We start from the raw sequence: 26,724 nt of genomic DNA, 5'->3' as shown, positions 1-26,724 counted from the left end.
TTTAAAACAACGTATGTGGTTCCCATTATATTTCTATCGGACAGCACAGACCTAGAAAGTAGCAGCTTTATCAGAACTAACATGCTATCTTCTTGACCTACAGTTGCAAAATTACAAACCTCCAAAACGTATCTATGAGAAGTCAACCATACTACCAAGGTCCATAAATACTGACACCACCAGCAACTGAGGTTATCTCTCTTAGAATGTCACCTGTGAATCTTCTCCACAAGCCTTAGGGAAATGGATGGTTAGTATAAAAAGTATTATTGATCCATAGGAAGAAAGGTTCCTACTGTACCAAGGCAAAGGGTTCCAGGGGATATCTCAGTGCTTAAGAATAGGTTCTGTATCTAAACAGCCTGGGTTTGAATTTTAGCATTGCCAATTCTAGGTGGGTGACCTTGAACAAGTTACTTAATCCCTCTTGAACTTGAAATAGAGAAATAAGAGTACATACAACAAAAGGGTAATGAGGAAGAGCATGTATAGCACTTAGTATATCATTTGTCACAAAGTAAGCATTCCATATATAATACTGCTTTCCTCATGTACTGTAGTGTCTGCATTCTTACCTCCATCTTACTAATGGAAAAGAGAGGCACAGAAACTTACCTACATCACACAGAGAAAAAGAACCAAAAACAAAACACCAGAGAGCATCAACTGAACTATCCAGGAGTACGGAGACTGTAGTTTCCTAAAAGTTATGTCTGAAGCAAAAACCTGACAAGCTGTAAGAATGGAAGAGTACATAGCAAAAGAAACCATCAGCAACATGAAAAGGCAACCTATGGAATGGGAGAAAATATTTGTAAGCCATGTACTAACACAGGGGATTAACAGTCAACATATATAAGGAACTCTTACAACCCAATAACAAACCTCCCAAATAGTCGATTAAAAATGGGCAAAGGACCTTAATAGGTATTTTCTCAGAGTAATTCAGATGGCCAACACGTATGAAAAAGTGCTCAACATCAGTAATCATTAGGGAAAGACAAATCAAAATCACAGTGAGATATCACCTCATACCTGCTAGAAAAAACAAGAGAGAGCAAATGCTACCAAAGATGTGGAAAAAGGGGTAACCTTGTATACTGCTGGTGGGCGCATAAACTGATACAACCACTATAGAAAACAGTACACAGGTTCTTCAAAAAATTAAAAATACAACTACAATATAAATTTACCTCACATATGTAACATGGAATACCATTCAGCCATAGAAAAAAAATAAAAAGGAAATCCAGCCATTTGCAACATATGGATGGGTCTTGAGAGCATTATGCTAAGTGAAATAAATCAAATAGCAAAAGACAAATACTGTATGATCTCATTTATACGTGGAATTTAAAAAAAACAAACTCAGAAACAGAAACCAGAATTGTGGTTTCCACAGGCTGGGGGCGGGAGGGGGGTAGGGAAAACCAGGTGAAGGTGGTCAAAGGTGATAAACTTCTAGTTATAAGATTAGTTAAGTTCTAGGCATATAATATACAACATGATGATTATAGTTAAGAATACTGCATTATATATTTGAAGTTGCTAAGAGATTTTAAAAATTCTCATCACAAGGAAAAAAAATTTAGGGGTGTGTGGGTGGCTCAGTCGTTAAGTGTCTGCCTTTGGCTCAGGTCATGATCCCAGGGTCCTGTGATCAAGCCCTACATTAGGCTCCTTGCTCAGTGGGGAGCCTGCTTCTTCTTCACCCTCTGCCACTCCCTTGCTTGTGCTCTCTTTCGCTCTCTCTCAAATGAATAAATAAAATCTTTTTTTAAAAAACAAATAAATGCAATATAATTTTTATACCCAAATGCCTGTTAATCCCTTTAGAAAATGTTGTTTTTGGAACTGGTATCACATAGCATAAAAATGCTCCAAAGAGGGGTGCATGGGGGGCTCAGTCAGTTAAGGATCTAACTTGGCTGGCATGATCTCAGAGTCCTGAGACTGGGGCTTCCTGCTCAGCCGGAGTCTGCTTGCTTGTCTCCCTCTGCCCCTCCTCCTGCTTGTGCTCTCTCTGTCTCTCTCTCAAGTAAATGAATAATATTTTTTTTTAAATGCTCAAAACATTTTAGGATCATCTTCAGGGCCCAAGTTTTGTATGCTTTTTAAAAAACCACTTTACTGGGACGCCTGGGTGGCTCAGTTGGTTGAGCAGCTGCCTTCAGCTCAGGTCATGATCCCGGCGTCCTGGGATCGAGTCCCGCATCGGGCTCCTTGCTCAGCAGGGAGCCTGCTTCTCCCTCTCCTCTGCCTGCCATTCTGTCTGCCTGTGCTCACTCTCTCTCCCTCTCTCTCTCTGATAAATAAATAAAATCTTTAAAAAAAAAAATTAAGAAAAAGTTTGAAAAAAAAAAAAACACTTTACTGGGGCGCCTGGGTGGCTCAGTGGGTTAAAGTCTCTGCCTTCGGCTCGGGTCATGATTCCAAGTCCAGCAGGGAGCCTGCTTCCTCCTCTCTCTGCCCACCTCTCTGCCTACTTGTGATCTCTCTCTGTCAAATAAATAAATAAAATCCTTAAAAAAAAAAAAAAGTTAAAAAGTCCTCACAGAAGGCATGAGAGGGAATGTTATTACTATGTAAATAATAGCAACAATCTTTGGATTTTGGGTTCACTCCTTCACTCCTTTTCATCATACAATAGCTCTTGAGTTTTTCAGAATTCTAACTAATGCAGCCCAATAATTTGAGCTTGAGAAATAAATTCAGTATGAGAAATGAAACGGTAATTCTTTCATGATTTTCACATGGATGTTTTCACAAATATAGATAAAGACGTGTTCTTTTTTATCTAATTTTTTTTAAGTCTAGCTTACATATATAGATCAGAGAAACTGTCAAATCATTACTCTTTCAACAATTAAAAAACATAGCACAATGTCCACAGAAAGCTTTTCTCTGTTAAAGTTTTCTTTCTGAGTCTTTCTTTACATAAACTTAACCAATGCTATCATTCTCACAATTATGCATCAATTTGACCTAACTAAATCTCCAATCATCACATTTTTATAGTCCTCATAACCAAGTGATTATTAAGGAAAAGTTTCTCCAACTTCATTAAAACATCAGTATTACCATCACATACAGGCACAAATGAAAAAGATTTACTTGTAATATTGAGTGTTCGGTAAGAATGCAAAGGAACCAAGAATTTCAGACACTGTTGGTAGGAATATAAATTGGTACTACCATTTTAGAAATCTCTTTGCCAGTACCTATTAAAGCTGAAAACATACATTCCTTCTCAACTAGCATTTCCATTCTTTATTAACATTATATATATGTTCACCAGAAGGCAAGCACTAGAATGTTAAGAGTATCATTTGTGACAGTGCCAAACTGAACCAATCAACACTATAATGCATGCATTGGGGCACTTGGCTCGATTAGTTAAGCATCTGCCTTTGGCTCAGGTCGTAAACCCAGCATCCCAGGATGGAGTCCAATACTGGGCTCCTTAATCACTGGGGAGTCTCCTTCTCCCTCTGCTTCTGCCCCCACTCCCTTGTGCACACACACGTGCACACTCTCTCAAAAAAATAAGTTTGTTTTAAAAATAAAAAGATGGGGCGCCTTGGCGGCTCAGTAGGTTAAAGCCTCTGCCTTCGGCTCAGATCATGATGCCAGGGTCCTGGGATCGAGCCCCACATCGGGCTCTCTGCTCAGCAGGGAGCCTGCTTCCTCCTCTCTCTCCCTGCCTGGCTCTCTTGCCTACTTGTAATCTCTGTCAAATAAATAAAATCTTTTTAAAATAAATAAATAATAAAAAAATAAAAAGTAGGGGCGCCTGGTGGCTCAGTGGGTTAAGCCTCTGCCTTCGGCTCGGGTCATGGTCTCAGGGTCCTGGGATCGAGCCCCACATCGGGCTCTCTGCTCAGCAGGAGTCTGCTTCCCTTCCTCTCTCTCTCTGCCTGCCTCTCTGCCTACTTGTGATCTCTGTCTGTCAAATAAATAAATAAAATCTTTTAAAAATAAATAAATAAAAATAAAAAGTAAAATGCATATATTATGCTATACTCACACAACAGAATACTCACAGGAATGAGAATTAAGAATTTTTTTTTAAAAGATCTTATTTATTGAGGCGCCTCGGTGGCTCAGTGGGTTAAAGCCTCTGCCTTCGGCTCAGGTCATGATCCCAGGGTTCTGGAATCAAGCCCCACATCAGGCTCTCTGCTCGGTGGGAAGCCTGCTTCCCTTCCTTTCTCTCTGCCTGCCTCCCTGCCAATTTGTGATCTCTGTCAAATAAATAAATAAAATCTTAAAAAAATAAAAATAAAAAAATAAAAGATCTTATTTATTTACTTGAAAGAGAATGAGAGAGAGCAGGATGAAGGGCAGAGGGAGCAGCAGACTCCCTGCCGAGCACAGAGCCCAATCCGGGACTCAATCCCAGGATTCCAGGATCATGACCTAAGCAAAAGGCCAACTGAGCCACTCAATTAGTTGAGAATTAACTGAGCCCTGAGAATTAAAAAATTATTATGACCTGCAAGATGAATGAAACTTACAAACACAACACTGACCAAAAGAGCCAGAAACAAAGAATATATACTGTACTACTCCATTTACAAAGTTCAAAAACAGGCAAAACTACCCAAATATATATATATTTATGTCAAAACTTACCAAATTACAGATTTAAATATATGCAGTGTATAATACGTTAAAATGCTTCAATAAATCTGTTTAAAAAACGAACAAATGGCATTAGAAACCAAGATAGTAAAAAAAAAAAAAAAAAGAAAGAAACCAAGATAGTGGTCACCCTTAGAAGACTGGAGAGTGGGGATAGACAGATGCATGATGTATGAAAAAGAATTCTAGGACATGAGTAATGTTCTGTTTCTTGATCTGGGCGCTAGTTACATGGATATGTTTCCCTTGTGAAAACTGATCATGCTATATATTTATAATATCTGCATTTTTTTTAAATGTTCAATGTGAAATTCCCTTTAAAATTTGTATAATTGGGGACTCCTGGGTGGCTCAGTTGGTTACGCGGCTGCCTTCGGCTCAGGTCATGATCCCAGCATCCTGGGATCAAGTCCCACATCAGGCTCCTAGCTTGGCAGGGAGCCTGCATCTCCATCTGCCTCTGCTGCCACTCTGTCTGCCTGTGCTCGCTCGCTCACTCTCTCTCTCTCTAACAAATAAATAAATAAAATCTTTTTTAAATAAATAAATAAAATTTGTATAACTGAAACCTCTTCATCTTAGCACTTTCTTTTCACTTTGTCAAGTGTCTCATGTGCTACTTTCCTTATTTTCAGAGAAAAAATTTACAATATAATGACATTCAAATAATGACATTCATTTTTCTGCCAGCATTAAACATACTTCTGTGCAACTCTGTAGGCAATAAAAGGTTAACTGACTGAAAGCAGTTATTTAACAGTGGTTAGTGCTAAGATTTTGAGAAATTACCTCTTTCTACCACATATAATGTATACGTTCACATATATAAAAATACATATATACATATACAAATATTTTCTGTAGTATTTGGCTATATTGTTTATTAAAAAACCTATAAATGATTACACACAAACAGTGCTGGTACAATTGCTGAAGTTCAAGTCTGTGGACACATGTCTCTGCTATCATCATTATTCCTGTGCTTAAACAAGACACACATGGAGATCAGTCTTTAAACGTTATACTTGGCACTTTATATGTAGTATATATAGAGACATATAATCTAAAATTTAAACATCTCTAAGAAGCAGTATTCAAAGATAATTAAGATTAAAAATATGAGGTAGTTATTAAATGCAGGAAAACAAAATGCATTCTTTTAGGTAAGAATGTAACCATGGTATGGTTGACTCAGCAATGAGTGTTTACACAGTCACAATTTTGAAAATACTTTATCTGGATTTAACCAGAAATTAAAAATTGACCCCACAGGGACGCCTGGGTGGCTCAGTTGGTTAAGCAGCTGCCTTCGGCTCAGGTCATGATCCCAGCGTCCTGGGATCGAGTCCCACATCGGGCTCCTTGCTTGGCAGGGAGCCTGCTTCTCCCTCTGCCTCTGCCTGCCACTCTGTCTGCCTGTGCTTGCTCTCGCTTCTCTCTCTATGACAAATAAATAAAATAAAATCTTTAAAAAAAAAAAAAATTGACCCCACAAAGAAGAATCTAGTGGAAAAGGAGGAAATGGGAGTAATAAAAAGAAGGAAATTTCTTCTCTAAAATTCTAAATGGATACAGCATATCTAAAATAATCAATGAATAGAGGAACATGCATATTTTTAGAAATAGGAACATGAGTACAAGAAGAAACAAATGAAGAAATCATTGCCTCTGGAAACTGATATCATAGGGAGTTTAGGTTTGGGGACTGGGTAGTAGCTACCACTTTTCATTATAAACCTTCAAAAGTGTTCAACACTTTCAAGTATAAAATAAGGTATTGCTTTAGTTTAAGTTGTTTTAAGGGAGAGAACCATACTTTGACAAGTCTTCTAAAAATATGGTTTTACTATTAATCATAGAGAACACAGTAATATATGCCATACACACACACACACATACACATACACACATAAATATGAAACATTTTAAGCTGGCATATGAAATCTATGGCTTAAACCCATTAAAAATGCTAATTCGTTAAGTTCATTGTCAGATGCCTTATGTTCTTTTTTTTTTAACACTGTATTTTGCTTTGCTATTACTTTTTGTTTATTAGATTTACAACAGACTATGAAATGAACACCACAAAAGGTTCAGCTAATTAAGCTTTATGTTCTTTGTTTACTGGTTGTGGAACTATTCCTAGGTCTTTAGACAATTATAGCATGCCATACCTATATGAGAAATTTTACTTTTACCTCTTACTTATTGAAAAAAAAAAAAAAAAAAAATATAACCCCTAAAGCTATACTTAGGAATTTCCCCAACCAATAAATATGTTGATATTAGTAAAACAAAACAAAACAAAACAAACAGAAAAACTGGAGATTCATCTAGTTTTCTTAGAATCTATGACCTGTAGTTAGAAATAGAATCAAGTACATACCATCAGAGGAATACCCAGTAAGGCCTCCAAAAATGACTAGCACATAGCTAACATCAAGCTCCCTCATGATCTCATAGGCTTTTTCTTCTGTGGATGCCATTGCCTAGAAAAATAGATGTGCATTTCTCAGAGCAGAATTCCAAGTCATACAATCCCTCAGAGAGAAATATTCCCAACTAGACCCTGTGCGCCAAACACTCAAATGATTCCTTCATCTTACCTGCCCTACTCGAGAGATATGGGTATTATTCCATGTGTTATTGTCTACTAAAATTGTCCGATTTGCCATAGCCGTAATTTGGTAGCCATAATCCCACCATGACATGACCTTCGCATCCTGAAAAAAGAATGGGAAATGAAAATAAGCTAGCTGCCTCCAAAAATAAAATACAAGAAAAGACCTGGAAGGGCATCTGATAGTAAGTGAAGCAATGCCTAGCCAGAAAATAAATCTTGGCACTTGGTCCTACATTTATAATATAATCATGAAATCTCAGGGCAAATTATATAATCCAACATTCCCAATACTTTCATCTCAGATCACCTTATATAAACAAGCATAATAGGATGGAAGGTATAGGGGACTGTGTACTATTTCCAAATAATCTGGTGTCATGAGGTAATTATATTAAATAAATGATCTTTAACAATACACAAAAAGTAGTTAATATCAGAATGGGGGGGAATATAAGCCACAGAATATAATGGGCAAGAGTTTAAAAATTCTTACAGCTTTGATTAACAGTCTAACTCAGAAGGGTATTTCCAATAGTTTTGCAAAGAAAACCACTTCAGATTCTCAAAAAGTATAAACAAAAATGTTAAAAGTGCTTATCATCAGGTGATGACTTTATGGAAAATTTGTTACCTTTTTTTCTTGCTTCTATTTTCTAATTTCTTTTACAATTAGGGTGGTCTGCCTCATGATAAAATCACCTCGCTATCAAAGTGTAGATGATTACACCAGTAAGGATACAGAAAAAGTCCTGAATTGAATGAAGGCTGACCATCAGGGCTCATTCAACACCAGGGTTCTGTAGTTCAAATTTCTCCAGGTTTTCTACCCATCTAAAAGCTATACAATTCACTATCACGGTAAATGTCTCCCACTTCCCCATACCCCTCAATCAAACTCCTCCCAAATTTTTACCTCTGGAGTATTGTGACGAAGCCAATAGTAAGCTTCTCGAAAGTCATCAAAGATGATCCTACTGCCATCCCCACCACGGGCAGACAGCACAATGGAGGGAGAAGAGTAGGCCTCACTGGTCACCCAGGTTGAATGAAAGGTGTAGGTAATAAGAAAGAAAGCCATGACCAGTATCATCCCACTTGCCACCTAAACAAGGAAGAATTGTGTTGTAAAGCAAATTAGATTTAAACAACTCAGAACACCTTCTTACATACAATACAGACGAGATGAAGCAAAACAAGTCAGGGGCTATACAAGTCCACTCTGACTACTATGACAATATTCCCACACCCAAAAAATACACACACACACACACACACACACACACACACACAGAATTTCCCAAGCCTGTTCTTAGTGTTGCTTAATTCTCACTTCATTCTTAATAGGGTAAGTGGAATCCTGTTGCTTCTTGCTCTTCTTGTCTGGACGACTTATGTCCAAATTCTTCATGTAAGTGGACAGCACTTGGGAGACTCCAATGCCAGAAAGAATGCACATAACAGGTGCCAACACTAGCATAAGACGCACCTGTAAGAGATAGGAAGCAAATAAAAACAGTCTAATCGGAGTTTTACAAATTACAGATTTCAACCTATTAGTACAACATGACATCAGTTCAGTGGTTTTCAACAAATATGATTTCTCAAGAAAAAAATATGAGAAAATACTTGATATATCTACATTAGAAGAATGTATTTCTTAAACTGTTTTCAGTTATATATGTATATGTGTCCCAAATAATGGTATGTTAAAGAATGTATTTAACTATGGTTTAAGAAGCACTGTTTTACTATAATATATAAAATCTCTCTGCTTTCAACAATCTAACACTTGACAATCTTCCCAAGGCTTTAAGGGGAAAATGTCAACTCTTTTCCTAAGACACACAGAAAGAAAGGGGAAGAAACCTGCCCACAGTCACTTTCTTCAACCGAGTGTATGTACCCCTTCCTGACACAAGGTTATGAAGCCAAGAATGTTGGGCCCCATAACCAGAATGTATCAGTCCGTTATACACCCTTGAGAAGGAGCAGCAACAGTGAACAGCTTTACAACTCAACCCCTCAAATACTCCGAGGGAAACACGTGCACACTCATCAGTACATTCTGAATCCTGTCATGCCCCTCAGAGTCAAGGGCAGGGATGTTATGACTGAGGGCATTCCTCACCATGACAGCCGAAAAGTACATGCTGGTCACACCATACATGATGATGAAAATCCGGGCATCAGACAGGTTGCTAAAGCAGTAATAGAGACCAACTGCAAAAGTAAAAATAAAAAGAAGTAATAAGCAGCTACAATAAATAATCATAGACTCATGCAAGGATGTTTACTACAGAACTCTTTAAAATACCAAAAAGTCAGAAAACACCTATATCCAACATAAAAGATCGAATTTTTTTTTTTTTAATATTTTAGAGATCACAAGTAGGCAGAGAGGCAGGCAGACAGAGAGGGGAAAGCAGGCTCCCTGCTGAGCAGAGAGCCTGATGCGGGGCTCAATCCCAAAACCCTGGAATCATGACCTGAACGGAAGACAGAGGCTTTAACCCACTGAGCCACCCAGGTGCCCCAAAAGATCTAATTTTTATAGTATATTTATATAAGAGAATATAATACATCAATTAAAGTACTGCTGTAAGATATTATGGGCCATTTGCCTTCTTACTTATCTCTGTACTTATAAAAACAAATAATATATTTAAATATCATATCTCTAAAATAATACTCAATAACAGAAATTATGAATCTTTATAAAATGAAAAAAATTGAGGAGAAACTTTATCATCTCATTTTTATTCAATAAATTAACTGGATGAGGGGGCCTGGCTGGCTCAGTCAGAAGAGCATGTGACACTGGATCTCAGGGTCATGAGTTTGAGGCCCATGCTGTGTGCAGAGATTACAAAAAAAAAAAAAATTAATAAAAAAAATAACTAAGGGGTGCCTGGACAACTCAGTCAGTTATGGTCATGATCCCAGGGTCCCAGGATCAAGCCTTGCATAACACTCCCTGCTCCGCCGGGAGTCTGCTTCTCTCTTTGCCCCTCACCTCACTTGTGCTCTCTCTCTCACTCTCTCTCAAATAAAATCTTGCAGAAAAACAAAAAAAAAAAACAACCCTAAAATAAATAAATAACTGGATCAATATATATCAAAATGTTAACAGTAGCAATAGGTATGTGGTGAAAACTGAAATTTTTATGTTTTTAAACTTGTCTATATTTTTTACAAGAGACAACTCATAAGAAAAAAAATAGAAGTTATACTACTTTAAAAAAAAAAAAGGAGGAAGCACCCCACCTCTAGTAAATCCAAAAATGTATCTGGATTAGCTAGAACGTAAGTAGCTGAGTCTTTACAATCAGCCATGCCTATTCTCAAACTTCAATACTGCTAAGGAATAAACAGAGAGGAATCATGGATAGGGGATGAGAAAGAGAGGTACACTGAAAGTACTCAAAAACCAAAACCAAAACCTGAATCCAAATGCAAGCTGAATTTTAACTTATAACACAAATGAACAGAAAACTATAAGGCTCTGAACTTGCCAGCATCTCTAACTGTTCAACTTCTGACTTCTACTCTGCCTCAAATATTAGAAAAATGCTTAGCCATCCTTTGCATGGCATAAGATAAAGGGGAAAGAACAGAAAGAACAAAACACAAGGATGGGGGTAATTTACTTATTTAAATCAAATGGTCTTTTTTTTTTTCTTTTAAGATTTTATTTATTTATTTGAAAGAGAGAGAGATCACAAGTAGGCAGACAGACAGAGAGAGGGGGAAGCAGGCTCCCTGCTGAGCAGAGAGCCTAATATGGGGCTCGATCCCAGGACCCTGGGATCATGACCTGAGCTGAAGGCCGAGGCTTTCACCCACTGAGCCACCGAGGTGCCCTCAAATGGTGTTTCTTACAAAAGAAGGCCACCTCAGAACAAGGCAGACAAACCTGGAAACATGAAGACCAGAAGCTGAAGATCAAAATAGTACGAGGACCAGGTCGTGGGCTGGTGTTCGGACACAGAAGCAATGATGGGGATGTTGTTCTTAGCATAAGAAGGATCCAGCAGTGAGTAGAAACGCCCCGTCCAGGGAGATATTTTTCCTGGCGGCAAAGAAGCAACAAACGTTTCACAATCATTCCTGAAACAAAATAACCTCTGATCCTAACTAACCACAATTTTCCATTTTAATAAGCGTCTCTGAGACAGAGAAGGATTAGGTTTTTGTTAAAATGCCATCATTACTTTCAGAATATCATTCCATCCTTTCTTTCAAAGTTGAGAGAACTTTTTGTCAGCACAGCTAGCAAAGTAAAATCTGGCTATACATGAACTCAGAGATAGAAGACAAAAGTGCGTCCTCCAAGGGTTTTAGGTCAAATTTGGCAACCATGGCCAACTCTATAAACTAAGTCAGCTCCATCCTCCAGTGCTGCTCCGAAGTAGACAATACATAGAGACATGGGCAGTATCAGATCAACTCAGAAGTGAGGAAAATGTGGCATGCTAAACAGCCATGGGTTAGTGCCTATGGGATTAGACAAGGCCATGTTTGTAGGATATGGCCAGCAGTGTTGATTTTTCCCACCCTACCAAGAAGAAAGGGAAAAAAAAAAAAAGAGGAGTAAAACTAGCAAGGTGAGATACAGTCCTTTCACCAAGTGTGTTTCTGACATTAAGAGCTACTCTAACAAGACATTCTACACAGAATCCAAACACTGGGGTGACAAGTGGACTGAATGTGAGGAAGCAGAACTTTATAATCTTGGGAGGAAAAGAATGACTCTTTCTGTGGTCAAGAAATAACCTGTATTTTTGAAGTTTACTACATGTTCCATACCCATTCACACAAGCTGTGAGCCTTCCCTACCTGTCAGCATGAGGAGAGCTCCCACGGTGAGAAGGACAAAGCCTACCAGGGAGATGACACTTCGGAAAAGAACTTCAAACTGCTGTGGATTCAGCTTGCTGCGCAGATAATCCACGAAGGCATGGATCTGGCAGAGACCAAAGACCCCAAAGGCTGCCATGTGCTCTGATGAAAGGACGGGCTGTAGGTAAAAGCATGTATGTGACAACGCTGAAAAGCACTGGATCCAGCCTAGACCTGAATTATCCTGACCTAGTTTGGACCAAACAAAGGGTCAAATGAGTTCTGAGGCTCAAAGGATTTAGCCAATGGAGGGAAGGGTCTAATTCGCCCACTGCATTTTCCAAGGAGTACCTGGGGTCCTCCAAAGCATGCCATACATTATCATTATCATACCTCTGGCCTTTGCTCGGGCTATTTCTTTAGCCTAGATAGCAATTTTCTCATTTTTCCACAATTTGCGTCCACAGAAATTCTCATCACTCAAGGCCCACTTCGCCTGATCTGCCAAACTGAAATCCATTATTCCCCTCTATGTTCAATGCACTTTAGATCTCTTCCATTACTTACTAATTCTTTCTTTGCTTAGATCAATGGTTCTCAAACTAGTGAGCACCATAACCATGGGGAAAGCAAAGATGAGAGTGTTAAGACAGACTGTGGAGTCCTCACCTAGAGTTTGATTCAGTGGGTCTCTGATGCAACCCCAGAATTTATATTTTTTTAATAAAAAATTTGGAGTTAATTTGCTTCTTCAGAATACTGAAATTTTTAATTATTATTTTTTGTAATTTCTATACCCAACATGGGGCTCAAACTCACAATCCCAAGATCTTCAAGCGGCATGCTCTGTGAATCAGCCAGCTGCCCCCAGAATTTGCATTTCTAACAAGTTCCTAGACAGTGCTGGTCCAGGAATTACATTTCCAGAACTGTTATATTACCAAATATAGACATCTGCCTGTTTTTCCTTCCCTGCAAGACTATAACTCCCTTAAGTACCAGGACTGTATTTTTAATTTTTATATTTCACTGATTAGCAAATTGCATACAGCAGGTGATCAGTAAGGAAACACTGCTGACCTCTGAATAAGAGTCCCATTTCTATCAGAATTTTACATGAGAAATCAAACAAATAAATAAATAAATAAATAATAATAAATAAAACTTAATTCTTTGGTTTCACAGTTGTGTCTTAACACTATGAGTAATGTGGTTTAAACGTTTGTGTTCTGCTTCCTAAAGGACTTTCACACAGGCCCCATCAAGAAGTTCAAGGGTTGGGGCGCCTGGGTGGCTCAGTGGGTTAAGCCACTGCCTTCGGCTCAGGTCATGATCTCAGAGTCCTGGGATCGAGCCCTGCATCGGGCTCTCTGCTCAGCGGGGAGCCTGCTTCCTCCTCTCTCTCTGCCTGCCTCTCTGCCTGCTTGTGATCTCCGTCTGTCAAATAAATAAATAAAATCTTAAAAAAAAAAAAAAAAAGAAGTTCAAGGGTCATTACTAATACAGGGACTCATCACCATTAAAAAGGACTGGAAATAACTTTGCATTTATATCAACTCAGCTCAAAATGTCTCTCCTCCAACAAACCAAAGCCAAATTAACAGTCATTCAATTCTAACTTTATGCAACAAATCTTAACGTACCCTGGAAGCAGACTTTAATGACCAATGATTCTGTTGCTTCAATTAACATGACAGTCCCAGGTTAGACTATGAGTAAGTCTTACTCTCTTCAGAATCCAAGATAAATCAAGCTCGTTGGAGCTGTTTAGAGAACACAGAGGAAGATAAAACTCTACTTGGGGCACCTGGGTGGCTCAGTGGGTTAAAGCCTCTGCCTTTGGCTCAGGTCATGATCTCAAGGTTCTGGGATCGAGCTCCGCATCGGTCTTTCTGCTCAGCAGGGAGCCTGCTTCCTCCTCCCTCTCTGCCTGCCTCTCTACCTACTTGTGATTTCTGTCTGTCAAATAAATAAATAAAATCTTAAAAAAAAAAAAAAACTCTACTCAGTCTAGGGCTCACCTGAAAACCCACAAAGGAGATCTGCATGGAAAGAATGGTGCCCAGGCAGTAAACAGTACAGTAGGCCACGTAGATCCGATGGGAGAAACGTCCTGTGAGCATCAGCACCAGTACATGAAGAGGAATCAAGTTGATCAAGAACACATAACCTCCCCATGAAGAGACCTATGACAGGATAAAAAAGAACAGTTCCTCTCAGTACTCCTCCTCAGACCCCACTATAACTTCGGATATTACCTGTGACCTTACAAAGAACATCTCTTTACAATCTTCATTTATGCCAAGTGGCTTAAAGAGTTTAAATAACTGACTTCTTTAAATAGGAAAATCAAATTCACACCTATTACTGTAACTCAATCCCCTATTCTCTATGCCTCCTGCCATCATGATCACAAAAGTAGTACAGAACCCTCAGGGTTAATCCAGATGCAATTGATTATAATATTATAGGGAGGATTTAAGGATTCATAGCAAGTAGAAGCAGTTAAGAGAAGTCTAAGTGAACACATAAGACTGAACAGGAAAAAATATAACCAATATGTACCCATAGGACATATGGTATCTGGAAAACTTTAAAAATTTAAACATTATCTCTAGGGACGCCTGGGTGGCTCAGTTGGTTAAGCGGCTGCCTTCAGCTCGGGTCATGATCCCAGCGTCCTGGGATCGAGTCCCACATCGGGCTCCTTGCTTGGCAGGGAGCCTGCTTCTCCCTCTGCCTCTGCCTGCCACTCTGTCTGCCTGTGCTTGCTCTTGCTTCTCTCTCTGTGACAAATAAATAAATAAAATCTTTAAAAAAAAAAAAAAAACACATTATCTACCTTGCTATTACACAATGGACGGATATCCACACCTGCCTTGGACTGGGCTTTGTAGGGACACAAGAGACAATAAAGACTTCTAGCCTCCAGTTCATGGTCTCAAAGCCCAAGAGCTATTTCCAGTTTCTATCAGTTGATCCCAACAGAGATACTTGTGGAAGAAAGGAGTGAAAAGTTACCATGTAGAAATAAGCAAGGGCACACTTGGCCGCCCAATAGATGGAACCAGTCTTTACTGCTTTGATCCACATGTAGTAGGTGAGTAGCATGCAAAAGATGGCAATCCCTGCAGAAAGAACAGAGTAACAATTCAATAAAAGGCCATACTGGCAAAATGTCTAATAATACTATTCTGGGGGGCCTGGGTGGCTCAGTGGATAAAGCCTCTGCCTTCGGCTCAGGTCATGGTCTCAGGGTCCTGGGATCGAGCCCCGCATCGGGCTCTCTGCTCAGCAGGGAGCCTGCTTCCTCCTCTCTCTCTGCCTGCCTCTCTGACTACTTGTGATCTCTGTCAAATAAATAAATAAAATCTTTAAAAAAAAAGAATACTATTCTGGCGATGGCTAGGTGGCTCAGGTGGTTAAGGGTCTGCCTCGGCTCAGGTCATGATCCCAGGGTCAGGCATCAGGCACCTTCACCCTCTGACCCTCCCCCATGCTTGTCCGTTCTCTATGATCAAATAAATAAATAAAATCTTTAAAAAAAAAAAAAAAAAGAATATCCATTTCTTAGGGCACCTGACTAGCTCAGTCAATTAAGCAGCTGCCTTTGGTTCTGATCATGATCCCAGAGCACTGGCTCCATGCTCAGCAGGCAGTCTGCTTCTCCCTTTTCCTCTGTGCCTCCCCACCACTCATGTTCTCTCTCACTCTCTCAAATAAATAATATTTTTTTAAATATATAATAGGGACACCTGGGTGGCTTAGTTCGTTGAGCTGCTGCCTTCATTCAGCTCATGATCCTAGGGTCCTGGGACCGGATCCCACAACAGACTCCTTGCTCAGTGGGGAGCCTGCTTCTCTCTCTGCCTCTGCCTGACATTCTGCCTGCTTGAGTGCTCTCTCTCCCTCTCTCTCTGATAAATAATAAAATCTTTAAAAAAATGTATAATAATAATAAAATCTTTTAAAAAAATTATTCATTTCTCTTATCTAGAAAACAAAGCAAATGATTACAATGTTAAAATATTAGTAACATTCAACACTAAACTAACTCTACTTTTATAAATCCAGAGAAGAGCAAAAGGCCTTACATAAGGAAAATTACCAGCTACCTTTCTGGAGGAAATGACAGAAGGAGAGATTATAAATTTGTCTGAGGTCCCTTCCTCCCATTTGTAATCTTCTCACCCAGATACCATTTTTGCTACTGCTAACATCAGATACGAACTCAGATTCTACTGCACTTCCTCAAGATCTACTGAATAATGAGATGAACAGATCATCTTCCGCATTTTAAGTCTTACCTTCATTATCATAGGAGCCAGCCACAGATCGGGAGATATATCCAGGAACTACAGCAATCATGGCAGCAGCAAGAAGCCCAGCCCCTGCGTCCTTTAAGAAAAGAGGGGTAACAGGAAGTTAACATCATTCACTCCTGACAGATGAGGATCCACTACTCCATTCTACTTAAAATGGGCCAAGAGAACAGTCCAACAGTTTCCAAGGTAGACCAGTTTCCATTCTAGAAGTGCTAGAAATATTCGCAGCACGAGAAAGCTAAAAACTTCACAAGCAATTCCCCATGATAAGACCAGTTTCTCTGAAACGGAATACACTTCTGCTAAGGACAGACAAATCATGTAAGCTGTCAGACATCAGACACTGCCCCAGAATGGGCTGTTTGGCTGGAGTATTCCCAGGCTTATGAATACTATCCCTAACAATATCTGCACACTGCTGAACAGTCACACCTCTAAAAGGTATGCAAGGATAATCAAAGGAAGACAATTATTACCTAAGTTAAAAAGCCAAAAGGTGATCATCTATCTGGACTAAAGCTGACAGGAGCTTGGATAATAAAGTTGTAATATCGCAAAGCAATCTGTGAGCTCAGAAGAGAGGAACAACAAAATATAACTCATCACTCCAAAAGCGAGTAAGGACTTGTCTGTTGAAAGAGTCAGATTTGGAAGAACGGCAACAAAGAGAAGTATGAAAAGGTTTCCAAACTAAACTCAAGTGTCCCAAGACCTCCTACTAGTTTATCACCTCTCAGGTATCTCCCTGACACCATAGCTACAAACTAAGAATAGCATCCAAGAAGCCAGGATCAGCAGTCTGGAACCTAGAAATAGTCAGTACTGTGAAGCCTACTACAACAGTGGTTTAATAATTTTTAAATAATGTTTAAAAAAATCAACAAATAACAGCTAAATGTGCACTGCCAGTAGGAAATATTAACCATCTGAAACACTTCCTGTGTTTTTCCTCTCCTTTAGGTTGTGAGAACTTCAAAATCTAAAGCTCACATTTTAAATGTTTTTCTTTTCCTCATGTAGAAATTTACATTTGACCTTCAAATGTTCTAAGAACAAACAGTTGTTAATACAGAGAAACCACATATTCTAGGAAGGGACTGGAGTGAACCCAGTAATTCAGCCTAGCCAAAGCTGTCTTTAGTCTCTGGCTCCCTGCCTTTCTCTGGTCCTTGGTCCCCCACCCTCTAGCATCTACTAGAGGGGTTCAACATTCATTCCCAAGCCTATCACCCCAAATCCTTCACCTTGAGCTCTTTGGTAAGGTGGTACGTGACGATAGTGGTGAAGGAAGAGAAGAGAGGGGCCAGGAACACACAGACATTCCGAATGTCGATGGTGATGTGGAAAAAATGGAGTACATGGTAGATTGCAGCAGAAGTGATCATTAAACCTGTAACAGGAAGAAGAAAACCCATTAGGTTATCTTAGTGAGACAATGAACTTAAGGGAAAGAGAAAGAGAAAACCTAAGTATCAATAAAGTGGTGACATAGATCCGGACAAACCATCAGAAATACTAACACAGAAACTGTGGTAGGCCTATAAATTCCAGAATTTATGAAAATTCAGCCATCCCCAACTCCCAGACATGTTCTCCTATATACATAAGATCCATTTTTAGGAATCTGTAATCAGAATGAAGTTACAGTCGTCACAAAATGAAGATATTAAAAATAAGGGAAACTGCTCCATAATATAGAAATGCCTTCTCTTAAAAAATTTTTAAAAAATCCTGTTCCTCTCACCTGGATAAATTGTTCCTCCAATGATTCGTCCCAAAGGGTACCAGGCCCGGTCATCAAACCAGTTATGGAATTTATAAAATCCCTCTTCAGCCAGGAACCGGGTAGTCCGATAATTAAAGTATCTATGGCAAGAAAGAAATGATGTGTGTCTCCTCCCCTTCGTACTCAAACACTTGTACCAATTTGAAGAGAATTTTGTTCCTCAGGTTTCACCACTGAGAAACTTAACCATTACGCTAATAAAAATCAATTTGGGGTGTCTGGGTGGCTCAGTAGGTTAAGCCACTGCCTTCGGCTCAGGTCATGATCTCAGGGTCCTGGGATCGAGTCCAGCATCAGGCTTTCTGCTCAGCAGGGAGCCTGCTTCCTCCTCTCTCTCTCTCTGCCTGCCTCTCTGCCTACTTGTGATCTCTCTCTGTCAAATAAATAAATAAAATCTTTTTAAAAAAAAAATCAATTTGGTACCAAAAATTATGCCAAGAATGAAAATCATTTTATATTACCCTAAGTCCCCTCAATTCTATCCTTGTCTCAACTAACGCACTGCTTCTCTAAGAAGGAACTGCCACTGGAGCCTGACTCAAGCAGGATACTTCTTCACTAGCATGACAGTTAGCAGGCATAAGCACCAGTCAGAGAATTGAAGCACCAAACACAAAACAGGTGAGATGCAAGCACCAATAAATTTGGCCCTTTCCAAGAGACAGAACATACAGAAGAACATTTTGATGCCACACAGGAGTACATAAGGACAACTTCAAGTGATCAGCACCTCTGAGGATGTTGATATAACACCCACACACCTTACAATTTTTTTAATCAACTAAGTAACACAAACTTTTTTTTTTAGTAACAAAACTTTTTTTTTTTTTTTTAATTTGACAGAAGGAGACACAGTGAGAGAGGGAATACAAGCAGGGGGGAGTGGGAGAGGGAGAAGCAGGCCTCCTGCCGAGCAGGGAGCCCGATATGAGGCTCGATCCCAGGATGCTGGGATCATAACCCAAGCTAAAGGCAGATGGTTAACGACTGAGCCACCAAGGCGCCCTGTAACAAAAACTTCTTAATGAGTGCTTAAACTTACAACAAGTCCTACTCATGTTATCTAAAATAGTTCTGTACGTCGCCACATAATAACATAAAAATAAAAATTACACAAAAACATGTGAGGAATGCCTGTCTGGCACAGTTGGTGAGCACGTGACTCTTGATCTCAGCATTGTAAGTTTGAGCCCCACTGGTTGTAGAGATCACTTAAAAATAAGATCTTTAAAAAGAATATTTGATATAAAATGCTTGGAGTTAGACATGGAAAGACACAATTCTTTAGGTCCAAGGTACATAACCTCTTAAGTTACTTATTTTAAAAGAATAAGAGAAAAAAATATTTTTAAAATAGAATAGGGGCACCTGGGTGGCTCAGTGGGTTAAGCCACTGCCTTCGGCTCAGGTCATGATCTCGGGGTCCTGAAATCAAGTCCCACATTGGGCTCTCTGCTCAGCAGGGAGCCTGCTTCCCTCTCTCTGTCTCTGCCTCCCTCTCTGCCTGCTTGTGATCTCTCTGTCAAATAAATAAATAAAATCTTAAAAAAAAAATAGAATAAAAATAAGAATGACCAACAATGAAAAGATGGTCAACATCACTCATCATCAGGGAAATGCAAGTCAAAACCACAATGAGATACCACCTTACCCCTGTCAGAATGGCTAAAATAAAAAACACAAGAAATAACAAGTATTGGTGAGGATGTGGAGAAAAAGGAACCCTCATGCACTGCTGGTGGGAATGTAAATTGGTACAACCACTGTGGAAAACAGTACAGAGCTTTCTCAAAAAATTAAAAACAGAAATACTATATGACGCAGTAATTCCTCTACTGAGAATTTACCTAAAGAAAATGAAAACAGGGGCACCTGGGTCGCTCAGGCGTTAAGCAACTGCCTTCAGCTCAGGTCATGATCTCAGGGTCCTGGGATCAAGTCCTGCATTGGGCTTCCTGCTCAGTGGGAAGCCTGCTTCTCCCTCTCCCATTCCCCCTGCTTTTGTTACCTCTCTCGCTGTTTCTCTGTCAAATAAATAAATATCTTTAAAAAAAAAAAAAAGGAAATGAAAACACTAATTTGAAAAGATACATGCACTCCTATGTTTACTGCACTATTATCTACAGTAGACAAGATACAGAAACCACCTAAGAGTCCATCAATTATGACTGGATTAAGGATGATATGGCATATATATACACACACATATACATATATATACAGATGGAATATTACACAACCATAAAAAGATGAGATTATGCCATTTCCAGCAACATGGATAGACCCAGAGGGTACTGGGCTAAAAAGAAAGACCGGATGACAAAGACAAATACCATATGACCTCACAATAATAAACAAAAAGCAGAATCAGACCTGTAAAAACAGAAAACAAACTGATGCTTACCAGAGGAGCAGAGGTTGGGGGGATGGGCTAAATGGATGAAAAAGCATGGGAAACATAGGCTTCCAATTATAGAATGAATAAGTCACAAGACTTATGCCATGGCATAAGGAATATATTCAATGATACTTTAATGACATTGTTATGGTGACAGATGATAGCTACAATTGTGCTGAACACACCATAATGTATAAACCTGTCCAGTCACTATGCTGTACGCCTGAAACTAATGGAACACTGTGTACCAACTACATTCAAATAAAAATTTAATTAAAAAAGTAAAAAGAAAGGGGCATCTGGGTGGCTCAGTGGGTTAAGCCACTGCCTTCGGCTCGGGTCATGATCTCAGGGTCCTGGGATCAAGTCCCACATCGGGCTCTCTGCTCAGCGGGGAGCCTGCTTCCTTCTCTCTCTGACTTCCTCTCTGTCTACTTGTGATCTCTGTCCGTCAAATAAATAAATAAATAAATCTTGAAAAAAAAAGTAAAAAGAAGTTTAAAAAAAGGAAAAAAGATAAATAAAAATATAAATAAATAAAAGGAATTTGTAATTACTAAAAGTAATGATGACTAAGTACCTTTCCTGCCCATCCCTCTAACCCTGTTTCCTTCTTGGTCAGTCAAGTTTTAGCAGCTGAAGTAAGCAGAAGTAGCAGATGGCAGAAATTTCTATCCTTCTATTTGTTGCTGATGAATGTTATTTTGGTAACTGTCAGAGAAACACAAGGATGAGGGTAGCAGGCAGTCAACATATGTGAGAACTATGTTCTTTACCTAAGGGCAGGCAGGACAAGCCAGAGAAAGTATAAATTAGTGGGAAGAGGTCTGGACTGTGGTCGCAAGACAGGCCTCAGTTTCCTGCTCCACAAAAGCAATCATCAAATCACAAGATCTTTATAGTTCCTTCTAGGTCTCTGGCTCATTTTCCCTGATCATCTCACCTCAATGTTACAGAGAAAAAGCTGTAACAGACTGGTGATCAAGAAACAAAAGGATATATTTTCTCATTCATAAGAAAAAATAAATAAATTTATTTAAGAGGCCCCAAAGAAAGTACTTGTGTGCCTCCAAAATGCTTTCAAATACCTACACAAAATAACAAATTTGTAAATCAACTTTTATCAATGCTCCATAAGCTGATAGATGCTACTTTTAAAATATTAATGACACTTGAAGAACCTATGATTCTGGATTTCCCAATTTTTTTTTTCTTTAAATTTTTTTTTTTTTTTTTTTTTTATTTGACAGAGACATCACAAGTAGGCAGAGAGGCAGGCAGAGAGAGAGGAGGAAGCAGGCTCCCCGCTGAGCAGAGAGCCTGGCGCTGGACTAGATCCCAGGACCCTGAGATCATGACCTGAGCCGAAGGCAGTGGCTTAACCCACTGAGCCACCCAGGCACCCTGGATTTCCAAATTTTTAATTAGGCCTAAACTTAAGGCAATACAACACAGTGACTCTAGTGTCTAGAGACGGACAAACCTAGATTCAAATCTTGGCTCCTCCAAACATGTAGCCTTCAATAGCCTCTCCCAGCCTCAGTCTCCTCATTTATATAGGAGAAAACAGCACCTCCATCTCACAGGGTAGTAAGGACTTAGAAATAATTTGTGAAACAGTGCTTGAAACAAAATGAATACTCCCCTAAAATCCCTAATCAAACTCATGGCTTTAAATTCTCTCCAATATCTTAGAACTTAACCAATAGGGCCCAATTCCTATCATATAAATTGTTAAACAAAGTCATAAATCTCAAGTTCAAGACTTGTGATTTTTCTTTTGAGCCTTAAACACACACCAGGCCCCTTTCCCTCAATTTGTATCACTAACTGTGGACCACACTGAGCAGCCAGACTTCTCTTAGCCTAGCCACCTAATGAGTTCAAGAGACTTACCTGGTTAATTCCAACAAAAATGTCTCAAAAGGAAGCAATTATCTCCTTTGGAAAACTTGAGGGTTTTTTGCTCTAAATATATGTGCTCCCTAGCACATCCCCAACACCAAGAGCTGATTAGAATGTGAAATTTGAAACCCATGAACCTGAAAGCTTTCCAAAGCAAACATCAGTCCAAGCAAAAGTACTCACGGATCAAACTCATGGATGACACTTTCAAATCTCAGGACAGCAAACAGACGAGTGGAGAACGCTGCAAAACCAAGAGAGATAGTATTTTAATGGTAGTCTGCCATGAAATATAGTAGATTAATGTATTATAGGGATAACAGTATTATCAACCAAAGAAGTCACAGGAAATATAAACTGATTCCTAAATAGGGGGTTCCTGGCTGGTTCAGTCAGTATAGCATGTGACTCCTGATCTTGGGGTCACAAGCTGAACCCCATGTTGGGGGTTGAGTTTACTTTAAACAAAAAAAAAAAAAAAAAAAAGGAGAGAGAGAGAGAGCCCTGAATAAATTATTTATCCATCTCTCCCACACAGGGGAAACAAAAGAATTTCACTATCCCCTGACAATGCCACCTATCACATAGGCAGGACACATTTAACTCCTTATTATTAAGGCGTTGAACAATGCATTCGTGTATTAATACTGCACTCAACTTACATGGTCATTTTTTCTATATGTTGACCTCCCCTCCCCACAACTAACCTTCACTTTGGAGCAAACTAAGAGGTAAAGCAAATCAAGACTATACTTATGACTCATCAAGAACTAGAAAATCTAAAAAATAAATTAATTAATTAAAAAAAAAAACAGAATAAGTTCTGAAGAGATTTTCAGAAATACTAAAAGTAGGCAACTAGAAACTAGACTGAAGACAATTGTCTTTTACAAAATTCAGTGTCCAAGGGTCCCCAGTATATCTTTCAGTCCTAAGAGAAAAGAGAATGAGCACAGCATGTTTCCCATTCTTTCTCAGATGATCTCTAGTCCTACTTCTATAATCCTGTGTTTCTTATATCTTGTCTTCAAAAAATTATACTGATGGATAACAGTAAAAAGAACACATCACAATCTACTGAAAAGAACCAGGCATTTAAGAAAGCCATTCCTGATTTTTTTTTTCAAGATTTTCCCCTTTCCATCCCCAGAGAAAGCGAGGTCCACATGCACACTCACATAACACAGCTGCCATTGACAGAATGAGAAGCTTCAGAAGTGTGTCCTGCTTCTCATAGGACAACCGCAAAAATCCCAGCTTAGTCATCTTGACATCAATGGGTAGCAGCAGATGACACTCAAATAGCTGAAATGGAAAAGTCATCAGTGTAGGATATTAAACACTTTCAACTTATCTAATTCGTTTTCTTATTTTATGGTGGCAAAAATCCATAAAGGAGGCAGGGGCTAATGAACATGCCAGAGAGGGTCAGAGCTAATACTAACACCCAAGCCTTGCCTGAGGTATGACTGACTGGCAAGGAAGTAAACCTAAATCAGGTCTATGTGCCAAGACTCAAAAAGAGTGACTGGACTCTTATCACCATAATTCTGCTTCCCACCCCTTCACAGCTAACAAGTACAGAATACTGTGGCACAACAGGAGTAAAGAGCAAACAGGGGAATAGAAAAAAGGTGGTTGGGGAAGAGATACAAAGAAAATTGGAAAGATTGGAAATGGAGGAAAAAAATAATTAAATGGCAAAAGAGAGCATTCTAGAAAAAAGCAGAAATGTATGAAAGAAAGCAGGAAATGAATACTAAGTACAGAGGTAAAAAGAGAAATCAGAGAATAAGTCATGATTGAATATCCCTGATTTGTGGCCGCCCTGCATTTCAGCAGCAACCACTGACTGGCTACAAGCTTCTTTCTGTTCCAAATCCCAGTGGGGTCACAGGGTCAACTAAAGAGCATGACTGTTCCCTAATGCAGGTAGTGAAGCACTCAAGAGGGAGAGATACGCATACACAGATCACTGCACTTTCAATTCCATATATCACACTGCAACGACTGCTCAGATCTACAGCCAATGCCAGCTGCCTGTCTCAAGACTTGTCTGTAACTGACACTGCTGATTTAAGCCACTGATCTGAGTGACAGCTCATGAAACTAGATGACAATCTGAAGGCAAAAGAAAATGAATTTTTCCTACTGAAGCAAGAAAAGCACAGGGAAGAAAAAAATTAGATTAAAATAAAACGTGGAAAGGAGGTTATCTATTTCTGTTTAAGATAGTGCTACCTTCTTTTTCTTTTTTTTTAAGATTTTATTTATTTATTTGAAAGAGAGAGAGCATGAGTGGGTGACGGGGAGAAGCAGACTGCCCTGCTGAGCAGGGAGCCTGACGTGGGGCTCCATCTGAGGACCCCAACATCACCTGAGCCGAAGGCAGATGCTATATAGTGCTACCTTCTTAAACCGTAAGCTGATCAAGGGCCAAACGATTAAGAATATAGTAATAAAGGATATGCAACATTGTTCAAGGCTGCAGGGGGGGGAAAAGGAAGCTGCATCCTTCCCAGTCTTTTTCTCACTATTACTGGAGGAAAAGATAGGAAAAAATAACACGGGACTAGGTGGAAGGCATAAAGAATCATACATTCCTAGCTCCAACATCATCTTTCCCATAATTAACTGTCCCAGAGGGGCAGTTTTACATGTGTTTTTAAATTAAAACCCCAACGTTTCACCCTATCTTGCAATCAAAAATAAACATCTAACTTTAGGAAGTCAATAAACCTGCCACACCGCAGGTCTGTATCTGTTTTTCTGGAATGCCTGAAACAGAAAAATGGTTACACCACTGAGCTGACAGGAGCGACATGCCCAGGAGAGTCGGCGGAGGAAATGAGAGGACTAGAGCTGGACCAGAAAACTGTTCCCGAAAACTGAGTACGGGAACTGGTAATTTAAGTCCGGACATTAACAGAGTTTTCCTAGTGTGCTCTCTGGTCACTTTCGCTTATCGCTAAAGTAAATACGAGCAGAGACACTTTTATACACTTAGCATCTGCTCTCCCCAACGGTGCCTGGGAGCTGTGGCGTCCTAGTCCCACCCTCGTCCTAGTTTCCAGGGCTGCAACTTCCCCAGCCCAGTTTGCCCACACACTTCCTCGTACCCTCTCACTCTTGTACTCCCCGCCTCACGCCCCTCTTCTGCTCACTCTAGCAGGTCCCAACTCCCTGCCTCCCTCCTTCACAGAACTCAACACCTCTGACACCAGCCACCGCGGGCACCCCACCCCCTCAGCATCCTCAGCGCTCTCCTCTCCGGGACTAGTCCCAGGATCCGATCTTTCGCACGCCCTCCTGGCCCTAAGCGCACGCCCCATCCCGGACCTTCACATCCTTCCATTCCAGGATATCTCCACCCCACATCCCACGCCCCCTCCCCTGCAAGGCCCTAGACTCCGCTTCACGCACGCCACCCGCCGCCATCAGAGCCCCACCTCCTGCTCTTCGTTCAGCGCCACCAACAACCTGCGCTGCACCTGCAGCTAATTCTCAAGTTATAGCCTAAGGCCTTCTCACCTGGCCAGCGTTCCTCAGGAACCCGCTCTGCTCCCTCTGCCATCCGTTCAGCGGCGCACCCAACCCTGGCAGCGGCCTGGTCCGCCTCCTGGACCTTTTCCCATTGGCTGGCTCAGGTCCGCTACCACACGTCGAAGGAGAGATAGGATTGTGGAACTGTCTGTCAGAGACAGAGGCGAGGACAAAGCCGCGCTCCCACTTCTTAACTGGACAATACAGATATCATTTAGCTGCTAGGAAGGCGGGACTTCGTGCTCCCGCTGAGCTGTGATAGGCTCGCTCGTGAGAGCGAGAGCGCGGAAAGAACGTGCTCGGAACAGTTTGGTTGAGAGCAGAGGAGTGACGTGTCGGTCTGCAGACCGAGGAGTCGCGGGGTGAAGGTGTGGCGGGTTTACCCCAGTCATGTGACCAGAAGCGGAAACTACGCGAAGCAATAAACCGAATCTACAAATCCCAGAAAACAGGGCCAGGAGGCTTCTCGTCTCAGTTTGGGAGAAAAGTGCAAAAATCGACTGTTACCTAACATAAAGTTAAAGGAGAGGAGGGAAGACTCTTCTACATATCTATGGTCGATGAAAACTCAAACGGTTTCTGGTCCAGACCGCTACATCTTGTACAGGATGAGAATTCGCTCAAGAGTTTGGCAGTGCTCCCGTAAACTGCGATAGACGAG

General features: G+C 40.1%; 1 protein-coding gene across 1 annotated transcript in view; it reads right to left on the bottom strand.

The window, feature by feature from the left end:
* STT3A (STT3 oligosaccharyltransferase complex catalytic subunit A) overlaps positions 1–26,125 on the bottom strand; it is a 30,113-nt gene extending 3,988 nt beyond the window's left edge. The window contains exons 1-15 of the mRNA XM_044258148.1: positions 26,052–26,125; positions 23,699–23,825; positions 22,704–22,764; positions 18,176–18,297; positions 17,676–17,821; positions 16,414–16,504; positions 15,128–15,234; positions 14,128–14,292; positions 12,104–12,284; positions 11,181–11,336; positions 9,396–9,487; positions 8,598–8,753; positions 8,181–8,369; positions 7,251–7,367; positions 7,031–7,133 (exon numbers count right to left, since the gene is read on the bottom strand). Of these exons, the coding sequence (XP_044114083.1) occupies positions 7,031–7,133; positions 7,251–7,367; positions 8,181–8,369; positions 8,598–8,753; positions 9,396–9,487; positions 11,181–11,336; positions 12,104–12,284; positions 14,128–14,292; positions 15,128–15,234; positions 16,414–16,504; positions 17,676–17,821; positions 18,176–18,297; positions 22,704–22,764; positions 23,699–23,786 (1,774 nt within the window). The 5' untranslated portion in view covers positions 23,787–23,825; positions 26,052–26,125. The remainder of the gene's footprint in view (positions 1–7,030; positions 7,134–7,250; positions 7,368–8,180; positions 8,370–8,597; positions 8,754–9,395; positions 9,488–11,180; positions 11,337–12,103; positions 12,285–14,127; positions 14,293–15,127; positions 15,235–16,413; positions 16,505–17,675; positions 17,822–18,175; positions 18,298–22,703; positions 22,765–23,698; positions 23,826–26,051) is intronic.
* Between the last annotated feature and the right edge of the window lie 599 nt (positions 26,126–26,724).

The sequence above is a fragment of the Neovison vison genome, chromosome 7 (assembly GCF_020171115.1).
Source record: "Neovison vison isolate M4711 chromosome 7, ASM_NN_V1, whole genome shotgun sequence".
NCBI classification, from domain to species: Eukaryota; Metazoa; Chordata; class Mammalia; order Carnivora; family Mustelidae; genus Neogale; species Neogale vison.
Note: the sequence above shows the minus strand (reverse complement) of the source record. Positions and strands in the feature narration are given on the sequence as shown.